The sequence below is a fragment of the Gossypium hirsutum genome, chromosome D03 (genome assembly GCF_007990345.1).
Source record: "Gossypium hirsutum isolate 1008001.06 chromosome D03, Gossypium_hirsutum_v2.1, whole genome shotgun sequence".
NCBI classification, from domain to species: domain Eukaryota; kingdom Viridiplantae; phylum Streptophyta; class Magnoliopsida; order Malvales; family Malvaceae; genus Gossypium; species Gossypium hirsutum.
Window position 1 is genome coordinate 43,292,440 of NC_053439.1, and position 21,341 is coordinate 43,313,780.

General features: G+C 34.2%; 2 protein-coding genes and 1 long non-coding RNA gene across 3 annotated transcripts; 2 read left to right on the forward strand and 1 right to left on the reverse strand.

Annotated features, from left to right (window-relative positions):
• Positions 1–2,778: 2,778 nt before the first annotated feature.
• Positions 2,779–9,652, forward strand: LOC107949638 (copper methylamine oxidase). The gene is made up of 12 exons (XM_016884372.2): positions 2,779–3,473; positions 4,059–4,168; positions 4,308–4,613; positions 4,924–5,036; positions 5,140–5,470; positions 5,557–5,772; positions 5,877–6,113; positions 6,333–6,518; positions 6,600–6,740; positions 8,029–8,297; positions 8,619–8,700; positions 9,205–9,652. The coding sequence occupies exons 1-12, from the start codon at positions 3,224–3,226 to the stop codon at positions 9,337–9,339; spliced, it is 2,376 nt and encodes a 791-aa protein (XP_016739861.1). The 5' UTR covers positions 2,779–3,223; the 3' UTR covers positions 9,340–9,652.
• Positions 9,653–12,159: 2,507 nt separating this feature from the next.
• On the forward strand, positions 12,160–12,772 carry LOC121215500 (uncharacterized). The gene is made up of 2 exons (XR_005911378.1): positions 12,160–12,295; positions 12,438–12,772. It is a non-coding gene; the product is annotated as an uncharacterized lncRNA (long non-coding RNA).
• On the reverse strand, positions 12,658–18,554 carry LOC107949637 (chaperone protein ClpC1, chloroplastic). The gene is made up of 10 exons (XM_016884371.2): positions 18,512–18,554; positions 17,088–17,666; positions 16,516–16,631; positions 16,299–16,418; positions 16,036–16,221; positions 15,290–15,505; positions 14,662–14,879; positions 14,506–14,581; positions 14,331–14,420; positions 12,658–14,099 (listed from the first exon to the last, which is right to left on the reverse strand). Exons 2-10 carry the CDS (start codon positions 17,650–17,652, stop codon positions 12,918–12,920), a joined length of 2,769 nt encoding a protein of 922 aa, XP_016739860.2. The 5' UTR covers positions 17,653–17,666; positions 18,512–18,554; the 3' UTR covers positions 12,658–12,917.
• Between the last annotated feature and the right edge of the window lie 2,787 nt (positions 18,555–21,341).

Consider the following 21,341-nt stretch of genomic DNA (forward strand, 5'->3'; position numbering starts at 1 on the left):
AACAAATTAAAAACAAAATAATTACAAATCAGTAATATCTTCAATTTAAATTTCATGTTGTTGAAAACTTTTTCACTAATATTACGAATAAAAATACAGTTGATTGAGTCAATGATGCATTGACACTGTTGACAAAAGTTGAGGTCTCAAATCTTAAAGGTTCGGATTCAAATATTTTTGTTTGCAATTGCAATGTGTGGGTTTCCTTTCCACCATGTGCCTTAGGTGGGTTTTGTTTGACTCTTTTTAGATTAATCCAGTTTTTGCTTAGTTCTTCGTCTGTTGTGAATTGTATTGGTTGGATTCTACATTGTAGTTAGATTTACGCACTCTTTTCCTTTCCTTTGATTTAAAGGTTTTGGGTAGAAGTAGGCATTGTATAAGAAAAAAATAAAAATATCTTCCTCTCATACCATCCAATACAAAATACAGCTTCAATTTAATTATTATATTATTATGTCTAAGGATAATTATTTGATACACTAGCAATGTCTTTGTAACTCCACAAGTGGTGTTAAAATACTGCCAAATGTCTTTAAGCTAAATTGGACATATGGTGACATCTTAATCCCTCTTGTATAGTTTAAAAACTCCACCATTGATGCATCAAATAATAATACTATATTTAATTCTCAATTAATTAATTTTTTGTAGGGATATTCCAAACAATAAAAATAATTAAGAGTGATATTATTTGATTACCACCATTATAGAAACAGGGGTAAACTGCACCACATGTTACTCTAAAATAGTGTCATTTCTATTTTGGTCATTCTAATTTCTTTTGTCAATTAGTCACTCTAATTAAGATAATTGCTCGAATTGATCACTGTCGTTAAAATTCTGTTAATCCATTAACAGATTGTTGACGTGACTTTTTTTTTTACTTTTGACTATAACTAGGGACCTTTTTATAATCAGTCCAAAACATTTTTATTTATTTATTTGCAACATGAAGATGTTAATGGTAGCATTATCAATATTTGAATCCTCTATAAAAAGAGGGAATCCAACGACGGTGACGGCAAACCATAACTATGGACCCACCCTTTCCGATGAGTCCATTTGCCAGTATAACTGTTAGGATCGTCCCGAATAAGCAACGAACAAGTAAAAATAGTAGAAGAAATTGAGAAGATGAACACACAAATTTAACGTGGAAAAACCCCTCAAAAGAGGATAAAAAACCACGGGCAAAGATAATTTTACTATAATGGCAAAAGAATGAAGAGTAAAAAAGATGGAGATAAAAACTAAACCCCGAAAACCCGAAAAACAAAGAACCCGAAAAACGTAAACACAAAATTCTCTGAATGTGTTATGAGTTCTAATCTAATGGGTGTCTCTTTTTCTAAGATTGTAAAGGAGCCTATTTATAGGCTAAATTAGTAAGTCAAATAAACTATACTAATAAATGCTAAATATATTATACTAATAAATACTAAATCTTCTAGAAAGAAAATATATTTTTGTTTAACTTGACTTGCAAGCAATCTCTTAGAATTTGGGTCACACAATTCTAACAATAACACCACTTAGCCACCCTACCGCCACCGACGATCATGGCAATGTTGTCTCTACTGTTACTTCAAGTAAAACTACTCTTGATTACTTTTTTTTTGGTTGGTTTGATAATTATATTTTTTTTGCAATTTAGAAAAAAAAAACCTATTACAAATGTTACAGAGGATTGAAGAACTAATCTCCTAAAACAAGTTGTGCGATAATTCCTTTCAACCTTTTTTCGTATTTCGCTTCCTACAGTTATCCAGAGCACTATAACATATTGGTTATTTTATGTTTGAATTTGATTTCATAAATTTTGAAACAAACTTCAAAAAGCATCATCTAGTTATTAAAGTTAAATCCTCCAAAAGAAAAAAAAATGAAACAGTTGAATTGTAAAAAATTGTAAAAAGAATCTAATTTTTCAAATATAAAATTGTAAAAAAAAATCAAACAAACAAAAAAATAGAAGTAAAAAGAGATAAATTTTACTTGAAGTAACAATAGAGACAATATTGTCATGGCCATTGATGGCGATAGGGTGATCGATGGTGTTATACTGAAAAATGGGTTCATCAGAAAGAGTGGGGTTATGGTCATGATTCATTGTCGCCGTAATTGGATTCCCTCTTCTTAGAGAGGATTCAAAGGACAATGCCACTATTAAAATCTTCACGTTGTAAATAAACTAAAAAAAAAAAATTTGGAATAATTATGTAGAGGTACCTAATTTTAGTTAAAAGTAAAAAAATACCACGTTAGCAATCCATTAGTAGATCAATAAAATTTTTAATAACTGTGAGCAGTTCGAACAATTATCTTAATCAGAGTGATAAAAAAAATTTAGAGTGATGAAAAGAAGAATGAGGGTAGTTTATCCTAAAAGTAAAATAAGAGTAAGTAAAGAATGCAGTGGCGTGGGCCGTAGCCCACAAGTAAAAGTGAATATAGAGAAATTAAGTCCTTATAAATAAATAAGAGGAAGTTGTACGGCCTTATCAGGGCTAACATTAGGATCCTCCTATCAGTGTATGTATCACCCCTTATCCACTGAAAATGATCCCTCTTATAAATCATTATTATAAGCTCCCCACCCAAAATCCTACAAAAACATAAAACAAAAGTAGGGCCATCGCCTTATGGCCCATATCCACCACCACCACCATCAGTTTTAGTTTTGTTATTATCTGGCGTTAACAAAAAAGAGTTAAACAGGTCACCTATGATCTCCCGTCCAATAAATCAATAGAGGGTGTGGGTTGAGAGTGAGATGGATGCACGTGGTTTCTGTACTTTCTCTTATATAGGAATAGGAGTAGAATAGTATATAAAGCCCTTCCATTCCCTTACTTTTTCTCCGTCTATCCAACTCTACCATTGATTATTTTTTTCCTTTTTCCTTTTGTTTTGTTTCTGGTTCTGGTTTCCTTTTTCTCTTCACATTTCTTTCTCCCGATGAACAAACGCTCCTTTGTCGTTAGAATTAGAGTTTATTGCCACTCAACTCACCACTATTTGATCTGACCTTGGTTATTTCTGCTTCATTTTTTTCTCTTTTAAATTTTCTTGTATTTTCTTGAAGCTTCTTTCCAACGGAGAAATAGATAGAAGAGAGAGGGAGAGCCAGAGAGAGTCGACTGAGAAAGTTTTGCTGTATGTCAGTAGATTGTATTGAGACTTACTGCGGTGGATTTGGCGAGCTTGCAAACCCTTTACAATGGCCTCAGCTAAGAAAAAGACGACGCTTCATTCTTCTTCATCTTCTTCCCCTTCTTCATGTTGCGCATCGCACTCCGTTGTTTCCGCCGCGCCTCCTGCTTCTTCATCTGCCTCCGCCACCGCCTCCAATCTGCTGCACGAGTGGACCCTCGGTTCTACGGATCGCCGCGACGATAGCAGCGTCACCAAAGCTGCCATGGCGTCCTTGATTCGCCCCGTTGATTCTCTTCCCGATACTTCCACCAAAGGCATCTCTCTCTCTCCCCCTGTCTCTTTCATTGTTGTAAGAAATGTGTCGGCGTTTCAGATGATCCTCAATTTAGATCCTAGCCGTTTTACATGTTGTTATGTATTTCTTTTTCTATCATCTCATGTTTTTCGGACTTTTTTATTTTCTGCATCGTTCCTCGTGCATTAATCATCCACGAATATCATGAACTAAAGTTTCAGACTTCGATATATATATTCTTTTTGAAAAAAAAAAGGAATTAACTACGGTTTAGTTTGTACCAAATGCATGTATATTTCTTTCTTTTATTTATCTATCTTTTATAGTTATATTGGAAGAATCTTGAAAGTGTAAGATTTATTTCGAGAAAGGACTATCAATTCATTACTTAATGCTTCACTTTGACCTTTTATTTTTATTTGCTCTGCTGCTTGTTGACCGATTTCTTTTTCCTAAAAAAATTTCAAGTGAATAACTTCAAGAATTTTGTGTTTAATCGAACGTGTTTGAGAGTTATGCTGGTATTTAGTTATTTAGCACTCTGATGTCGACAAGGATTTTTCTCTCTATAGTGTTCAATAAGATTGCTTGTTTGATTGTGCAGGCATCCAAATCTTTACAAGGCCTCAAACCAGTCATCCTTTGGACCCTTTATCTGCTGCTGAGATCTCTGTTGCAGTTGCTACTGTCAGAGCTGCTGGTGCCACTCCTGAGGTTGCTAATTTCTATATAATGCCTTTATTTTGTTGTCCTCCATTCTATCATTTCTAAACCAATGTGCTTAAGATTTGTTGATGTTTCTATGTTGTTTAAAATGTTGAGATAAGTAATATTCTTATTTTTCTTTTTCAAGGTAAGAGACAGCATGCGCTTCGTTGAAGTGGTTCTTTTGGAGCCAGACAAGCATGTTGTTGCTCTGGCAGATGCTTATTTCTTCCCACCTTTCCAACCCTCATTACTTCCCAGGACCAAAAATGGCCCAGTGATACCTACCAAGCTCCCTCTCAGGCGAGCTAGATTGGTTGTCTATAACAAGAAGTCCAATGAAACAAGTATATGGATTGTTGAGTTATCTGAAGTACATGCAGTAACTCGAGGAGGGCATCACAGGGGAAAAGTAATATCATCTCAAGTTGTACCAGATGTTCAGCCTCCTATGGTAAATCTATCTCATTGCATGGACAGTTGTACTTTATGTTTTTCCCATTTGCTAGATTTTAGAATTCTAGACTTTTTGCAGTCAAGTGTTATGTTGTTTAAGACTCTTTATATCCCTTGAATTTTCCTACTTACATGTGTATGGATGTTTGGCCTTTCAAAAATATTTAAAAACTTTACCTTAAATTGAACGTACCTGTTTGGGACAAATGCTCATAATCTGACCCCTCCCTCGCCAGTCCAAGTGCAAAGGTTTGGTTAAGTTGAACTACCAATTCATATTTTATTTCTCAGTTTTGAATTCCTTTCAGGATGCTATGGAATATGCTGAATGTGAAGCTGTTGTAAAAGACTTTCCTCCATTCCGAGAAGCAATGAAGAAGAGGGGTATTGAGGACATGGACCTTGTGATGGTTGATCCCTGGTTAGTTAAATCCACATCTTGATTGTATATAAAATGTTTGCCTTTTTTATCTGTGTCATGTTCTGGTGCTTATACATTTGGGTTTTAAATCCATTTTCAACAGGTGTGTTGGTTATCATAGTGATGCTGATTCTCCAAGCAGAAGACTTGCTAAACCACTTATATTCTGTAGAACTGAAAGTGACTGCCCCATGGAAAATGGCTATGCTCGCCCAGTTGAGGGGATTTATGTACTTGTTGATATGCAAAAGATGAAGGTGATTGAGTTTGAGGACCGTAAATTTGTTCCTTTACCTCCGGCTGATCCTTTGAGGAACTATACTTCTGGAGAAACAAGGGGTGGTGTTGATCGTAGTGATGTGAAACCCTTGCAGATTGTTCAGCCTGAAGGTCCAAGCTTTCGTGTTAATGGGTGTTTCGTTGAGTGGCAGAAGGTAGGTCTGCATTTTCAATTGATTATACTTTTTGCTAAATTCAGAAGCTCATATGAATGTTCTCCTTTCTTGCCTATTGTTGATAGTGGAATTTCCGTATTGGTTTCACCCCAAAGGAGGGTTTGGTTATATACTCAGTTGCTTATGTTGATGGTAGTCGAGGTCGAAGGCCTGTTGCTCATAGGTTGAGTTTTGTGGAGATGGTTGTGCCATATGGGGATCCAAATGATCCACATTACCGAAAGAATGCTTTTGATGCTGGGGAAGATGGCCTTGGTAAAAATGCACATTCTCTCAAGAAGGTTTTCCCATTATCCTGCCTACTCTTTATATTATAATTTTTAGTTTATATAGTGCTGTTTTTCAACTGAAGTTAAATTTGTTCTACACAAAAATGCTGTTACAGGGATGTGATTGTCTCGGCTATATCAAATACTTTGATGCTCACTTTACTAATTTCACTGGAGGTGTTGAAACGATTGAAAATTGTGTCTGTTTGCATGAAGAGGATCATGGGATTTTATGGAAGCATCAAGATTGGAGAACAGGTTTGGCAGAAGTTCGAAGGTCTAGAAGGCTAACAGTGTCATTCATATGCACTGTTGCTAACTATGAGTATGGATTTTACTGGCACTTTTATCAGGCAAGTCTATTTCCATCTCCACATATGCTAAATTGTGATGCCAACAATGAAATATAATTTATGTTTATAAACAGATCACTGTTGAAAATGTTTAGAATTTCTCAAGGTGCATTCAGGGAATTTTCATAATGAATTTTAGCTTTGCTGCAAACTTCAATGTTGTTATACCTTCGTATGCTTTTTGAAGATTTTCTTGACCTTTGTTATTGGTTACTACAGGATGGAAAGATTGAAGCTGAAGTTAAGCTTACTGGAATTCTTAGCTTAGGAGCATTACAGCCTGGGGAATCTCGAAAATATGGTACAATGATTGCCCCGGGTTTATATGCACCTGTTCATCAACACTTCTTTGTTGCTCGTATGGACATGGCTATCGATTGCAAACCAGGCGAAGCTTTCAATCAGGTATGTTGCTTTGTATTTTGATATTGTTATTTCCTTAAAACGATTCTCTACTATATGATATAATTTCTACTATATTCCTAGGTTGTTGAGGTTAATGCTAAAGTTGAGGAACCTGGGGAAAATAACATTCATAATAATGCATTCTATGCGGAAGAAACCCTGCTTAAAACAGAACTCCAAGCAATGCGTGATTGTAATCCCTTAACAGCTCGCCACTGGATTGTAAGTTTCTGTGTCTTTGGTGTTGAATTGCCTCTATGTGTTGCTTGTTTGGCCTTGGTTCTATTCCTAGTATGCCTTGGGTGTTCCATATAATCAGCAAAAAATTTCTACTGCCTTTAATTTTGTATGTAAGTGCTTTTACTGTGTAGAAGTACTTAGATTTTATGTTCTCTAGAAAATTGTAGTGACTTACTTCTGTTTCTCCTTTCTTACAGAGTGTGTAGTTTTCTTTTGGTCACATGCTGCTTTCTAGTAATCACATGATTTTTGTCCTTCTCTTACTACCGAAGTAGTTAGTATTACCATCTCACCAATGAATGTACCATTTTGTTTAGATGTTTTAGTATTCTCTCTCTCTCTCTCTATCACACACACACACACACACACACAACCCATTTCCAAGTTCCTTAACAAAATATGTACATAAGAACACATCTTCATTTTGTGCATCGATATGCTTATATGAAAGTATAATTTTTTTTTAAAAAAATTAATAAAATATACTGAAATATTGGTTAAATAGCCTAACTTTGATGAACATCTTTTATTTGAATGAAATTATGAAAAAGTAAAATTGATCATGAGTGAAAAAAATTAGGAATTGATTGAAAGAAACCAAAAAAAAAAAAAATTGATCCGACTGTTACTGTACCAGTTTTCCTCGAAACTTATCTGTCCTAGCTTGTACCACTGATAACCATGGTTGTCCTTATCATTTAGTTTTCAAACTCTTGATCAAGTTTTAATCCATTGCAAGTTTAAAAATATTTGATGAACTTTTCTTGAAATGATCGTTGTTCCTGTTTCTGGGTTGGTTGTGATGTTTTTTAGTCCTCAGTCAACCTCAAAGATTATATTCTAGCTTACAGCTGTCAGTGGTCATTTTAACATATAAATGTTGGTTTTATTGGTTTCATCATATGCTTATAGCTTCAGGAGTGGTGTATCCAGCAGGTTGATCTAAGAGTCAATTGCACCTGGGGAACATATTCAATAAGTTAATTGAGGCAAAGTAATATTTTACCAGAAATAAAAGTTAAAAAAAAACAAAAAAGTTTTTTACATTCATTGATTTGTCTTAAGAGTAAGTATTTTTGTTAATTATTTCTCAGTTGTGTTTCAGTATGTTGATAAAAGTAAGATGTGTGGCATGGGACTTCAATTTCTGGATACTAGTATTGTGATGGTGTAATCTTAATCGTGCCTATCCTTTTATTTTATCTTATAAATAAGTGATAGTGTGATACATATTTATGTGCTCAATGAATGCATAATTGCAATATGGCAGGTGAGGAATACAAGGACAGTAAACAGGAGTGGTCAACTGACTGGTTACAAACTTGTACCTGGCTCCAACTGTCTACCACTAGCTGGTTCTGAGGCCAAGTTTTTAAGAAGAGCTGCTTTCTTGAAGCATAACCTTTGGGTTACTCAGTGTGCTCCTAATGAGATGTTTCCTGGAGGAGAGTTTCCTAATCAAAATCCACGTGCTGGTGAAGGATTGGCTACATGGGTCAAGCAGGATCGATCTCTGGAGGAAACTGATATAGTTCTCTGGTTGTTGAATTGGTCTTTCTTATTAAAGCATTTACTTTTTAACACTTTATGCTTCACAGCTGTTTGCCAATAAAGCACTGGTGTCATCTCAAGCAACCTTTTTTGTTTTGATAATTATACATGTCAAATTGCTGATGAAGAAGAAAGCATTGTCCTTTTCCTTTAAAAGCTTCTTTATGATTGGGCTATGGATACTTGTGGTTTTGTCCCTGTAGCATAATAGGGGAGAGTGGTTGTGGTCTTGAATTCTTTCTAAATAAAAATGCATTTTCTTTGATCCATTTTGTTTGGACTGACCATAACGAGTTATTACTACTGCAGGTATGTTTTCGGAATTACCCATGTCCCTCGACTGGAAGACTGGCCTGTGATGCCAGTGGAGCGCATTGGTTTCATGCTGATGGTAACCATCTAATTGAGTTCAGACTCCAGCCATTTATTAGAGTTGCTTTAGTACTCTCATATGCTTTGTTCATGCTTATGATCACTTGTTCTGTTAGCTTATAAAGGCCTTTGATGGGGCTTCCTTTCTCACAAGCAATTAGGGAATGTTGTTGCCACCTTGAAAAACTAGTAAAATTTACGTGTTTTTATTGTTGAACATTTATTTAACGATAAGGTTAATGCATTATTTGGGGCTGAACTTTGGCAAATGTTCGCGCATAAGGACCTAAACTTTCTCTGAACTTCGGCAATTATTCTCGCATAGGGGACTAACTTAGACAAAAATAAAGTTTAGGTTTCAATGTGAGAACAATTACTTAATTCAGGCCCCAAAAAATGGATTAACCTAGAACTAAAAATAGTAACAGATGTTGGCTTTTCTGTTTCTTGTTAGTGGAAATTATTTGATGTGATGAGCAGGTGTTAATTAATTAGTTGTCTGTTGTGTTGTCTTTATATGCAGCCGCATGGATTCTTTAACTGCTCTCCTGCTGTGGATGTCCCTCCTAATGCGTGCGAATTGGATACGAAAGACAATGATATCAAAGAAAATGTGGTACCCAAGTCTATTCAGAATGGTCTGATGTCAAAACTTTGAGCATATATTGGGCCGTGGAGGCATTGCATTTGTGTGCAATAAAAACATGGTACTATCAATCACCATCACTGCTGTAGAATTTCATATAAATTTGTCTGCTTTTTAAGGGTTTGTGTACTAGGATGTGTGAATTATTATCGTAAAAGAATACTTTTTTTTTTTCTTCAACAAAACACAAAAATCTATATTTTTCTTTGTGAAAATGACTTTGATAAGCATAGCATGCTTATGCCACTTGTTTGGAGTGTGGTAGTAGGTAGGGTTGGAAATGATTTGAGTTTGAACGACTAATAGTTTGTTTACTTTTATGTTAGTTTGTGTGCCCATTGTGTTTGTTAAGAATTTTAAATTATGTTTGTTCTTGTATTTGTTTGTTTAAATTAATTGAATTTTATTGTGAACAATAAATAAACGTATGAACAAATAAATGCATTTTTTTATATAAAATAATAGAACATAAATATTAATAATTACATTATAAATAAATAAAAGATTATTAATTTTAATATTAATTATATAATAATTGAAAAAGATTTCACTAGAACGCTCTCAACTTGGGTATTGGTAGAGCGACTAAGAAGGTCGCCGTAGAGAGGATGATACTGTTGACACCGGTGATCCGACGAATGAGTCTGTTGAGGGAACTCCTCTTCTTTCAAGGATATGCTCCTGGGAGGTGGTATTCCCAAGTTGGAGGCTCGCGAAGTGGATAACTTGAAGTTACAGGAAGGGGATGTAATCACGAGAGTCATAAATGGTATACCGTCTATATGTTTCTCTGAGAGAATTCACTTGTTGGTTGAGAAAAGTATGCGTCTTTCAATGGTTATCAAAATGGGAAGGAAAGTTGATTCCAACGCCTTATTAAGGTGTATTCTCTCTAGAAATCAAAGTTGACAATTCAATTGATGGATTTTGAGAATGATTACTATTTGGTGAAACTTAAGGAAGAAAAAGACTACATTAAAGCTCTGACTGAACATATATACAATATTTGACGATTCCTCCATGGTGGTTGTTTTCCACAAGTCAAGATTATCTGCGAAGAATTACTGTTTGGATTCGTCTTCCGTGAAGGTGGCGTTGGCCTCTTCCTATGTTTCATCGAACGAATCATCTCCTTTAGATGTGTTCATCAATTGCTAACTTTTAGGCAAGTTCTTTTACCATTTCTGTTAGATTTCGTACTTTATTCCTAAGTTGCTCAAGGTCTTGGTTGTCACGTCCTTCATCCATGAGAGTGGCGAGGCTCTTGGTCCTTTGCTTCTTGGGCCGGCCGTCCTTAGTGTGGACATGGAAGTTGTCCTTGTCTTGCTTCATTCGTGCCTTGGGAAGTGTTTTTGCCCATCACCTCCTTAGAGGCATACTTCTTGATTTTTCCTCGAACAAAATGTTGTGGATGAGAAAGTTCCACTGTTCATAGCGGTGAAGGTTCATGAACAAGGTGTGCTAGATATAAGGATGGAGTAAACAAAAACTTATGAAGACGTCCAATGTAAATAGGGAGAACAACCTTTGTTCATCATGGTGATGTCTTGAGCCTTTGATAGTATTAAAAAAGTGAGTGACGATGGTAATAGAATCTCAAACAAATGTAGATTTCAAGAATACTAGAAGGTAGTGAGCAATGATCATGGTGGGACCTTGGACAAGCATAGTCGCTTAGAGTACTTCAAGAGAGTGAGCAACAATCGTGGTGAGGCCTTCAGGAAAAAGTGGATTCCCAAAGTGTTGTAAGGGAGTGAACAACAATTGTGGTAGGACCTCTGACGGATGTAGGCACCAAGAGTGCTTCAAGGGAGTGAGCAACGACCGTGATGAAGCTTTCAGACATAAATTGATGCTAAAAGTGTTACAAGGGAGTGAGCAACTACTATGGTAGGGTCTTAGACAAGGAATGACATCAAGGATGAAAGGCTCGTCCTTTTTTCGTATTTGTTTTGTGGTGAACATTCCACAAGACACCTTGAAAGAGGAAACAATTGTGAGTAGGCATAAGAGGTTGCTTTTATGGCATACTTCAACGATTAAATCAACTTATCAAACTAGAATAAGTAAATCAAATAAAAAATAATTTAAGTATGAGAATCAAATTTGATGTGCTTGTGTGACAAGCATGGTGATACCCTCGAACGATACTTAAAGCTTAAAGTAATGGATTTTGTTTGTAAGGGCCTAGAACTCTAGAAAGATAGAGAGCACTAAAGAGAGGTACTCTTAAAATAGAGAAGAATGTGAAAATGAGTGAAGATCTTAAGAACGATATTTGTAAAATGAATTATGTATGAGATATGTAGATTCTCCCATTTATATCCAGTGGCCAAGTAACTTGCTGATTTGCACAAAGTTACCGGTCATGTACCTCTCACTTAATAGTGGGAGAGCCGTCTGCTTAAGTTCATACACCTCGGTTATTGTCCAAGGGTGCGAGTAATCCCTTATCCCTATGAGAAGCCAAATGGGTTTTCTGACTTCACCGGAGCTTTATAAGCCTAAATGTTGAGCTCATGAAAGCCCATTGATGGACTTTCACGCTTGATGGTTTCATGGGCCTAAGAATGGGCTATGGATTGATATCAAAAGCAACCTACAAAATATTCACCTCCTACGACTATTCTAGATATGTTGGTAAGCACAATAGAGACTCAGTTTCACCTTCTTCAATGGATGAGCCATGTAAGTAGAGAAGCCAGTAAATTTGTGGATTACACTTGATGTTTGCATATCATCAGTGATATCATAATCAATGATCATAAGTCTCCAGGCAACTCTTCCATTGCATATTTTTCCAATGTCTCCATTGATTTCAACTAACATATTCTGGTTTACCTCGCAGCAAGTATTCAAGAGGATCGACGTCTGTGTGAAGACAAAATTGTGAATTATCTAAATTGGAAAGCTGTCCGGAAAGCTCTTCATGCTCAGCTTGTTGGGGTTAAGAAAGGGACTGTCTGCAGTAAGTACTACTTCTTGCTTGAGCTAAAAAATACTTCGTAATATAAGAAAAGTTGGTTGGATCTTACTTAAGCCATATGCTGCTAAATTAGTTGATTCTTGTATTAGTTGACCAGTACTCAATTTTGAACTTTCTTTTGCAGAACTGTAGACTACTTCCAATTGCAGTCGAGGGAACCGAGAAGAAGACTACAGTAGAGAGCTGGAGAAAAGTGTGTTAAAATCTAATGATTTTTCTGCGTATTCTTGCATCTACCGGACCCAAGAAAAGGAAGAATCCAAATAACATAGATACACGAACTACGAATAACCAAAGAGCTTTAACTATGAACAAATATTTTCCAGATAAAAGGGTGGTAGAAGTGGAACATAATCACATTAGAACGTATTTCAATATAATTCAAAACAATATATCCGAACAGTTTATTGTTAAGTTAAATTCTAAACCAACACTACCAGCATCTTCTTTGCCCCTTCCAATTAAGCAGGCGATTTTAAGTGTCAGAAATACACCTTCAATGCCAACCGGCAAGCTAGCGATGACTTTCAAATCAACGGCCAAGTAGTCCTTTCAATGAAAACGGAAAGGTAAAAATAGCATATATCCAAAAAAGACTATTTGGTTACACGACTGAAATTGGATCGCCCAATGACTCAGGAGTACCGCTGCTACCATTGAGAACCGTAACATTTCCATCGGAGTCAACATCAACGATTACTGAATCACCCTCCTTGATGTCCCTGGCAAGCATTTTCTCAGCCATGCTGTCCTCGAGAAGTCTCATAATGGCTCTTCTCAAAGGCCTTGCACCATAGCTTGGATTGTATCCTTCTTCCACCACCCTTTCCCTAAACCTTTCAGTCACTTGAAGCTCTATCTCTTTGTCTTTAAGCCTGTCAAACACCTCCTTAAGCATTATATCTGCGATCTCCTTCACCTCCAACTTGGTGAGCTGCCTGAAAACAATCATTTCGTCCAATCTATTCAAGAACTCAGGCCGGAAATATTGTTTCAGCTCTTCTGTCACCAGGCTCTTTATTCTATTGTAACTGCTGTCTTTCTCATCATAATCAAGATCAAAGCCTATCCGTCGGCCACCCTTCTCAATTACACTGCTTCCAACATTAGATGTCATTATCAGAAGGGTATTCTTGAAATCCACAGTTCGTCCTTTACTGTCTGTCAACCTTCCATCCTCGAGTATCTGAAGCATCATGTTGAAGACATCAGGATGGGCCTTCTCAATTTCATCAAAAAGTACTACAGTGTACGGACGTCTTCTAACAGCCTCAGTTAGCTGACCACCCTCAGTGTAACCAACATACCCAGGAGGTGAACCAATGAGCTTGGACACTGTGTGCCTTTCCATGAACTCACTCATATCAAGTCGGATCATAGCTTCTTCAGAGCCGAAATAGTAAGCAGCTAGAGCCTTTGCTAGTTCTGACTTTCCTACACCAGTTGGTCCAGAAAAGATGAAGCTAGCAATTGGCCGGTTGGGGTTCTTGAGACCTACACGGGCACGTCGGATAGCACGGCTAATGGCTATTACAGCTTCATCCTGACCAATGACTCGCTTATGAAGTGTCTCTTCCATCTTAAGGAGACGATCAGATTCATCAGTTGATACTTTCTCAACAGGAATACCAGTCCACGAAGAGACTATATGCTGGATGTCCACTTCTGTCACAACAGGACCTCCATCTCCTGCCTCAGCTTCAGCCTTGTTCATCTCCTTGTCTTTCTCCTGAATTGCAGTGATCTGAGCCCTAAGCTCAATTTCTCGATCACGTAATTCCCCGGCCTGTTTAAATAAAGTAGTATGCATTGAGCTAAACCAAATTTTGTAAAAACCAAAAAGGTAAAACAAATGGTGACTAGTTAACAGCATTATAAGAAATCAAAATTTTGAGACCATCAAACAATCAAATACAAAAATGTTATGACCCAAAGGAGGACCATTAATATATTTTGATCCACCCTCTAAAAGAAATCACCATAAAATGGGCCCATAAAACTAGAAAAACTTTTGTACCTTCTCAAAGTCCTGGCTGCGGACTGCTTCATTCTTTGACTTTGTGATCTGCCTCAGCTCTTTTTCAAGCTCTTTAGCTTCCTCAGGGAGCTGCACCAACAAGAATACCATCAAATAAACTTGAGACAGAAAGGCAAACAAGAGTCACTCACGGCTAGATTTAAGAGAAGCACACCTGTGCATGACGAAGGCGAACACGAGAACCGGCTTCATCAATCAAGTCAATTGCTTTGTCAGGTAGAAAACGGTCACTGAAATATACAGAAACCAAAGTGAGAAATTTAGTGACTAAGAAATTGCAAATACTTTATGAAATAAGATGATCACATGCCTGATGTACTGGTATGACAGCTGTGCAGCAGAAACTAAGGCCTCATCTGTGTACCGAAGCTTATGGTGAATCTCATAACGTTCTCGCAAACCTTTCAAAATCTGTATAGTTTCATCAACAGATGGTTCAGGCACTTTGACTGGTTGGAATCTTCTTTCCAACGCTGGGTCTTTCTCAATATGCTTTCTGTATTCGTCCAGTGTTGTAGCTCCAATACACTGCATGAATTCAAATAGAATACTTAAGAAAAAAGTCAGATTTTATCAGAACAGAGCCAATAGTTTGCATTAACCCAATACTGTTTTCAACAGTAGCACAAATACCAGATATAACAACATGCCTCACTTCACCTTGCTAAACAGAAAATCCTGACATAAGCAGGCAGCAATAGACAGGCCCCAAATAATTCAGACAGAAGTGAGATCATGACAATCAACTTTAGATTCTTACAATTGTAATATTTAGTGAAACTATAAACAGAAAATTGGCCTAGTATATTGATATGCAGCGCCAGCTCAACCCAAGCCTAAAAAAGCCTGAGAAAATTCATATTTCTATTTCCTTACTCTATTTGCTGACTTAAAATTAATATACAGACTACAATATCCATTGCAAGAACAAGATTTACCTGCAATTCACCTCTTGCAAGAGCTGGCTTCAAGATATTGGCAGCATCAATGGCACCTTCTGCAGCTCCTGCTCCAATTAAGGTGTGCACCTCATCAATAAACAATATAATTTCATCACTTTGCTTGATTTCCTCCATTAGCTTCTTCAATCTTTCCTCAAATTCTCCACGATATTTAGTTCCAGCAACAAGGAGACCCATATCAAGTGTAATAACCTAACAAGAAAAGAGGGTCAATGAGCATTAGTCATTGAAAAAATAATAGAAAAAACATTTACAAAAAACTGAATGTATCTTTGGGAGCTCGGGAAAACATGGGGAACTAGGTAAAAAAGGAAACCTTAGTGCTGAGAGAAATGAGCACCTCACTTATCATTTTTAACTAGCTTTGCACAAGACCCTTGCAGTTTGAATATCTCAAATTTCTTGAAAGTAATAACATACAAGTTCAGACTATAAGGCACTAAAATCTCCATGAATAATTTTTTCATGTCATGTACATTAATGCAGTAAAATCCAGGGAGAATTACTCAATGCGGATAAATGTTATGCACGGATTTTAGTATGCAACTTGTGCAATGGAAGGAAGTTTAAGTCAGTTCTAATGGGAACATGCAAAAGAAATACCAGATCTGCAAGTCAGGACTAAGGCACAATTCTGTGAAAATGAAAAAAGAAATACCCTCAATTCTTTAACTCCTGTGATAAGATAAAGTGTGTATAAAAAAAAGAGACATTTTACACACCTTCTTTCCCTCAATTGTATCAGGAACATCACCACTGGCAATACGTTGAGCAAGACCTTCTGCAATTGCAGTTTTACCAACACCAGGTTCTCCAATAAGACATGGATTGTTTTTGGTTCGTCTACCCAATATTTGGACAACACGCTCTATTTGATCCTGCCTCCCAACAACAGGATCCAATTTACCCTGAAAGTGGAAAAGACCTGCTTAGAAAGGAGCAAATATAAATACTAGGATATAAAACAGATAAACAAATTCCTTGCCTCCTCAGCTAGCTTAGTCAGATTGGTCCCATATTCCTCAAGTGTTGGCATCTTTGTGTTTCCACCGGATCCTCCAGTAACAACACTAACTTCATTGCCCTCACCAACCATACGAATAACCTAGATAATCAAATGAATAATTATCCCCATTGATTTTTATATTGAAAAAAAATGAACAAAAAATTTGAAACAAGATCAAATCTAAAGGCATTCTTACCTGGGTGCGGATATTACTTGGGTCAGCACCTAAATTCTCAAGAACACGGGCTGCTACACCTTCACCTTCACGAAGCAACCCAAGAAGAAGATGCTCTGATCCAATATAATTATGGCCTGAAATTTTCATAAAATAAGATTTACCAATTAATCAAAGTAACTTTTCCAAGTCAAGTCCATAATACTTGTTTTATAATCAAAATGAATTAAGGAGAAAGTCCTAAATGACAATCAGGGATTTCATGAGGCAAGCTAAGAGCTTACACCTACATATCATGGTTGTTTAAATAAGGAAAAGCCTCCTGACTACAACAATCCTTCAGTATTTTTTCCCAGCTTCAAGGTTTTCCTATAGGTTAAGGCAAATGGAAAATTTGGTTCCATCAACTTGCCCCAAATAAATAAACTCTAACACAGATGCATATGACAGTATGAATTGTCATATAAGTAACCAACTCAAATAAAATGAAATTTGATAAAATGGTTTGAGTAACTCTTGATGCTAGCTAAATTCCCAGTTTAAAAGATAGCATAAATAATTAAAATAAAAAAGGAGAAACTAAAAGATAATACCAAGCTGGCGAGCTTCTTCCAACGAGAGTTCCAGAACACGTTTTGCGCGAGGAGTAAAAGGGATCTCCACAGCAACAAATCCACTTCCCCTTCCAATTATCTTCTCCACTTCTACACGTGCATCTTTAAGATTGATTCCCATGGATTTAAGAACTTTTGCAGCAATGCCAGTACCTTCACCAATAAGGCCCAATAAAATTTGCTCAGTACCAACAAAATTATGGCCAAGCCGTCTGGCTTCCTCTTGTGCAAGCATAATTACTTTAATCGCTTTCTCAGTGAAACGCTCAAACATGGCCTTAGGTACACATCTGCTACCCCTTCCTCGTCGAGAAGATATTGAAATTCCAACCTTAGAATGGAAATCTTGGCCAAATCTGACAATATTATCTAAAGAATTTGAGCCTCGCAACCCAGAGAAACTCCTTATCCTCAATCCAGGAGTTTGTAAACTGCACATCATTTTAGCAGACCTCTTTGGTTTTCCAGATTCTTTAGATGCACCATGGCTACGACTAGTAAGTAGAGTAGGAACAATAGCAGACTGAGCTAGAATCTTGGCCATCACTCCTATGCAATCTACATTTGGTAATAAAACAAGTCAATTGAAACTAATACTTCAAAGACACAATCTAAAAACTTGCATCATTCGCAAATTACAAGACTCCACTAAGCATGAATAAACGTATAAATCATTCACCAACAATCGCTTCAAAAGAACATAGTTGAACAAAAAAACAAGACAGCATATAGTCTCAAAGTCAACCAAAAGAGAAATAAAAAACCAGGTGCTTGTCTATGGATCATCTTAATTACCATAGTTATAGCACTTCATCGAGCAAAACATAAATTCATAGCATTTCGTCAAGAAACATTAACCAAATATACTCATCTTACCCTAATATATGTACCTTCAGATAAACAAAGTTACCAGCACATGTATTAATAATTGATATAAAGCTAAGGTGCAATAATTAAATAAAAAATAAATCCTTTTGAATCTAAAAAATGAAATAAAACGACTTACAAAAAAACTTCGCACTTTCAATGGGCTTAATTTATTTAAGCATGGTTACTCACCTTATTCATAAGCAATCACCACAGAAAACAAAAAAAAAATTCAAAAAAAAATAAACAAATTAAAACCCAACCAAACACCATACCAAAACCCTAAATCAGATCTTTTGAAAAAAAACGAACAAAGAGAGACGAAGATGAAAATCCGAACATTCAAAAAGCTCATAAAGGCATAAGAAAACATTAAATTAAAGCTAAAGAAAAACCCAGCAAAAAAGATAAAAAAAAACCCACCTAAATAAAAAGAAAGAGTCGGTGAAGAACTTAAAAAGCAGAGAAACTAAAATAGAAAACAAATAATAATAATAAAGGGTATTCTCTTTCAGAAGCAGCAGAGGAGAAGAGACCCTTTCTGTTTTTTCCTTTTATCTTCTGGGAGTGGTCGGCCGAAAGATAAAATGAAGAAGATAGATGTGGTTTATATTTATAGTAACATTTTCTTTTTATTTAGTATTTCAGATATGTATACATATGATAATACCTACTCAAATCTAATAAATATTACCACAAATGGCACTTTTAATCTATTACCACATCATTGATATTTTTAAAAATTTAAAAAAATATATATTTAAAAAATTGTTAATTAGATAAATTAAAATATTTAACATAATTAAATTAAATAAGATAGATAATTTTTTGTTTAAAATAAACTAGATAAATGTTTAAGTAGATAACCAGAAATTTTGAAAATTAGATAAATATTTAATTAGATACTTTATACATTTGATTTAATTTAAATACTTTGTATGTATATTATATATATTATTGTTTATTTTAAATTTTGGTTCTAACTTAACTTTTTTAAAAATTAATTATCACATTTTTAAAAGAGTATTTTTTTTAAATTACATAATTTATTTATTAATCATATTTTATGATTATTTTCAAAAATTGCTTTAAAATCATTATTATATGTTTGCTAGAACTTTTCCCTACTGCACCCGTAGAGATATTCATGGGTCGGATTAGATCGGGCTTTACTCAAGCTCGGCCCAGCCTTAAATATGGACTTAAAATTTTACCCAAATCTGTCCATATTTACAAAACACTAATTCAAGCTTATTTTAAGCCCGGTCATATTATTTTTAAATTATTTTATTTTATTTTACTATTTAATAATTTTATACATTTCTATTTATTGAAATTTTTTATATAGTCATCTTAACATTATTTTAATGTTTACGTTAGAGTAGTATTAGATATTTAGTATAGGTTTATATTTTTAATGTGTTCTAGATTACATAATATATATAAATAACATAATATAAAATATTATAAACTTAAAAATAGGTCGGGCTCAAGCACGAGCCCAGCCCATATTTTAAACGGGCTTAGTTTTTTTACCTAACCCATTTTTTGAGCCTAATATTTTTACCTAAACAAAATTTAGGTCGGGCCTTCAGGTTTGGTCAAGTAGCCTGACCCATAAACAGGTCTATTCACCGAGGATTTAAAAAGTATAATATATACTAGAAATCCTATCACATATATATGTGTGTGAAAATCACAAATTTAGAATATAAATATGTGTTTAGAAATAGCTTCCAATACATAATGAAACATATGGTTTAAAACTAATTAATCATAATAATATATGAAATATACACATTATTAAAATAAATAAAAAAATTAGATTAAACTGTGAGATAATAAATTGTGTATGTTAAAATAAAATTGTATCAGATACATTAAATTAAACTTTGGTTCAGTGGTAAGTTTAATGTTTTATCAATTTAATTGATATAGGTTAAAATTTCACCATATATATTTTTTATTTTTATTGGTTATTGTTAAAATAAAATGATTAAAATATCCTCAAATAATATAAATTATTTTTATATTTTTATATAAAAGCAATAATTTAAATTACAATTATTTATTTATATTTTTATATGATTCATAAAAAAAATACATTTTTACATGAATTTTTTAATTTGAATATTTCTATATGTATTTATTAATAATTTATTATTCTCCCAATCTTTTCAATACAAATGCTAAAAATCCAATATTTCTAATTAATTATGATCTTAAATTAAATTATAAATATTTAAATTATAAACATTTTCTTGAAACTTATTTTTTAATCTTTCATGAGCTTTCAAAAAAATAAAAACAAATGTCAGTATGCCCTCTTCTTCATTATATTTAGGGTTTCAAAAATATTTTTTCACTGCAGAAGTATTAAGAATACTAAGTTTTTGAGATCAAATTGCAGTAGAAAAGTGTTTTTCCACCTAAACATAAAAACTGTGATATAGGTGCTTTTGGTTTTGTGTTTAGGGTGAAAATTATCAAAATATTTTTATTTATATTAATTATTTAAAAAGTATATAAAAAATATATTAATTTATATTTTATGTATCATTTGTTTTACAAATAATTGATCTTTATTATTTAAAGGTATTTACAAATTAATTAATTAATTAATTTTTAGTTTTTCACTATCATGTCCAAAAAAAAAACATTTTAACCTTCAACCACAATTAAAAATTAACAACTCATACTTTTTCAAAGCATTTTTCTACCACACTTTTCAATGGCAACAACAATGAAGAACGAGCCTATATAAAGTTTAGATAGACATTTAAACGTAATCTATTTGGGGGTTGTTTTTAATTATAGGTATAGATATTATCTTAAATAAATATTATCCAGAAGAATAAGATTGAATATATGGGTCATTATAAATATTTTTTATTTAATAATTAAATAGTTCAAAAATTAAAAATTAAAACCAAAATGTATTATCTAAACTTAAATAATCATATATATATTGAATTTATTTCAATTCAACAATATACAGTTGGATTATGTAGATGTTATAATTTGATGTTTCGAAAAGTTTTATTATTTAGTTATATATATATATCTTTTTAGGGAGAGTTTCCATCTCTTCAGCACGAAGAAAAGAAAAAAATATTATTTAGTCATATATTTATTTTCAGTTGTTTTTTAGGGAGTGTTTCCACCTCTTTGCGTGAAGAAAATAAATTGATGGTAGAAGTTAAGGAGAAGGTCAATATTAAAAATAAGACACATTGAACACTAAACTGGTTCCAAATAGTTGAGCTATTGATATCTTTCAAGTCATGAACATATGATTTGTACTTTAGTCTGCAATTTATTTTTATTTTTTTTACATTTTTTCAATTTTTAAATTATTTACATATT

Bases quoted from the DNA above. Each gene is read 5' to 3' on its own strand.
- LOC107949638 (XM_016884372.2), top strand. From the start codon at position 3,224: ATGGCCTCAGCTAAGAAAAAGACGACGCTTCATTCTTCTTCATCTTCT. The intron at 6,519-6,599 runs GTATGTTGCTTT...CTATATTCCTAG, and splicing joins CAGGCGAAGCTTTCAATCAG to GTTGTTGAGGTTAATGCTAA. The intron at 8,701-9,204 runs GTAACCATCTAA...CTTTATATGCAG, and splicing joins GCATTGGTTTCATGCTGATG to CCGCATGGATTCTTTAACTG.
- LOC107949637 (XM_016884371.2), bottom strand. From the start codon at position 17,652: ATGGCCAAGATTCTAGCTCAGTCTGCTATTGTTCCTACTCTACTTACT. The intron at 16,419-16,515 runs GTAAGAATGCCT...TTGATTATCTAG, and splicing joins CAAGTAATATCCGCACCCAG to GTTATTCGTATGGTTGGTGA. The intron at 14,582-14,661 runs GCATGTGATCAT...TGTATATTTCAG, and splicing joins CTGTCATACCAGTACATCAG to TGACCGTTTTCTACCTGACA.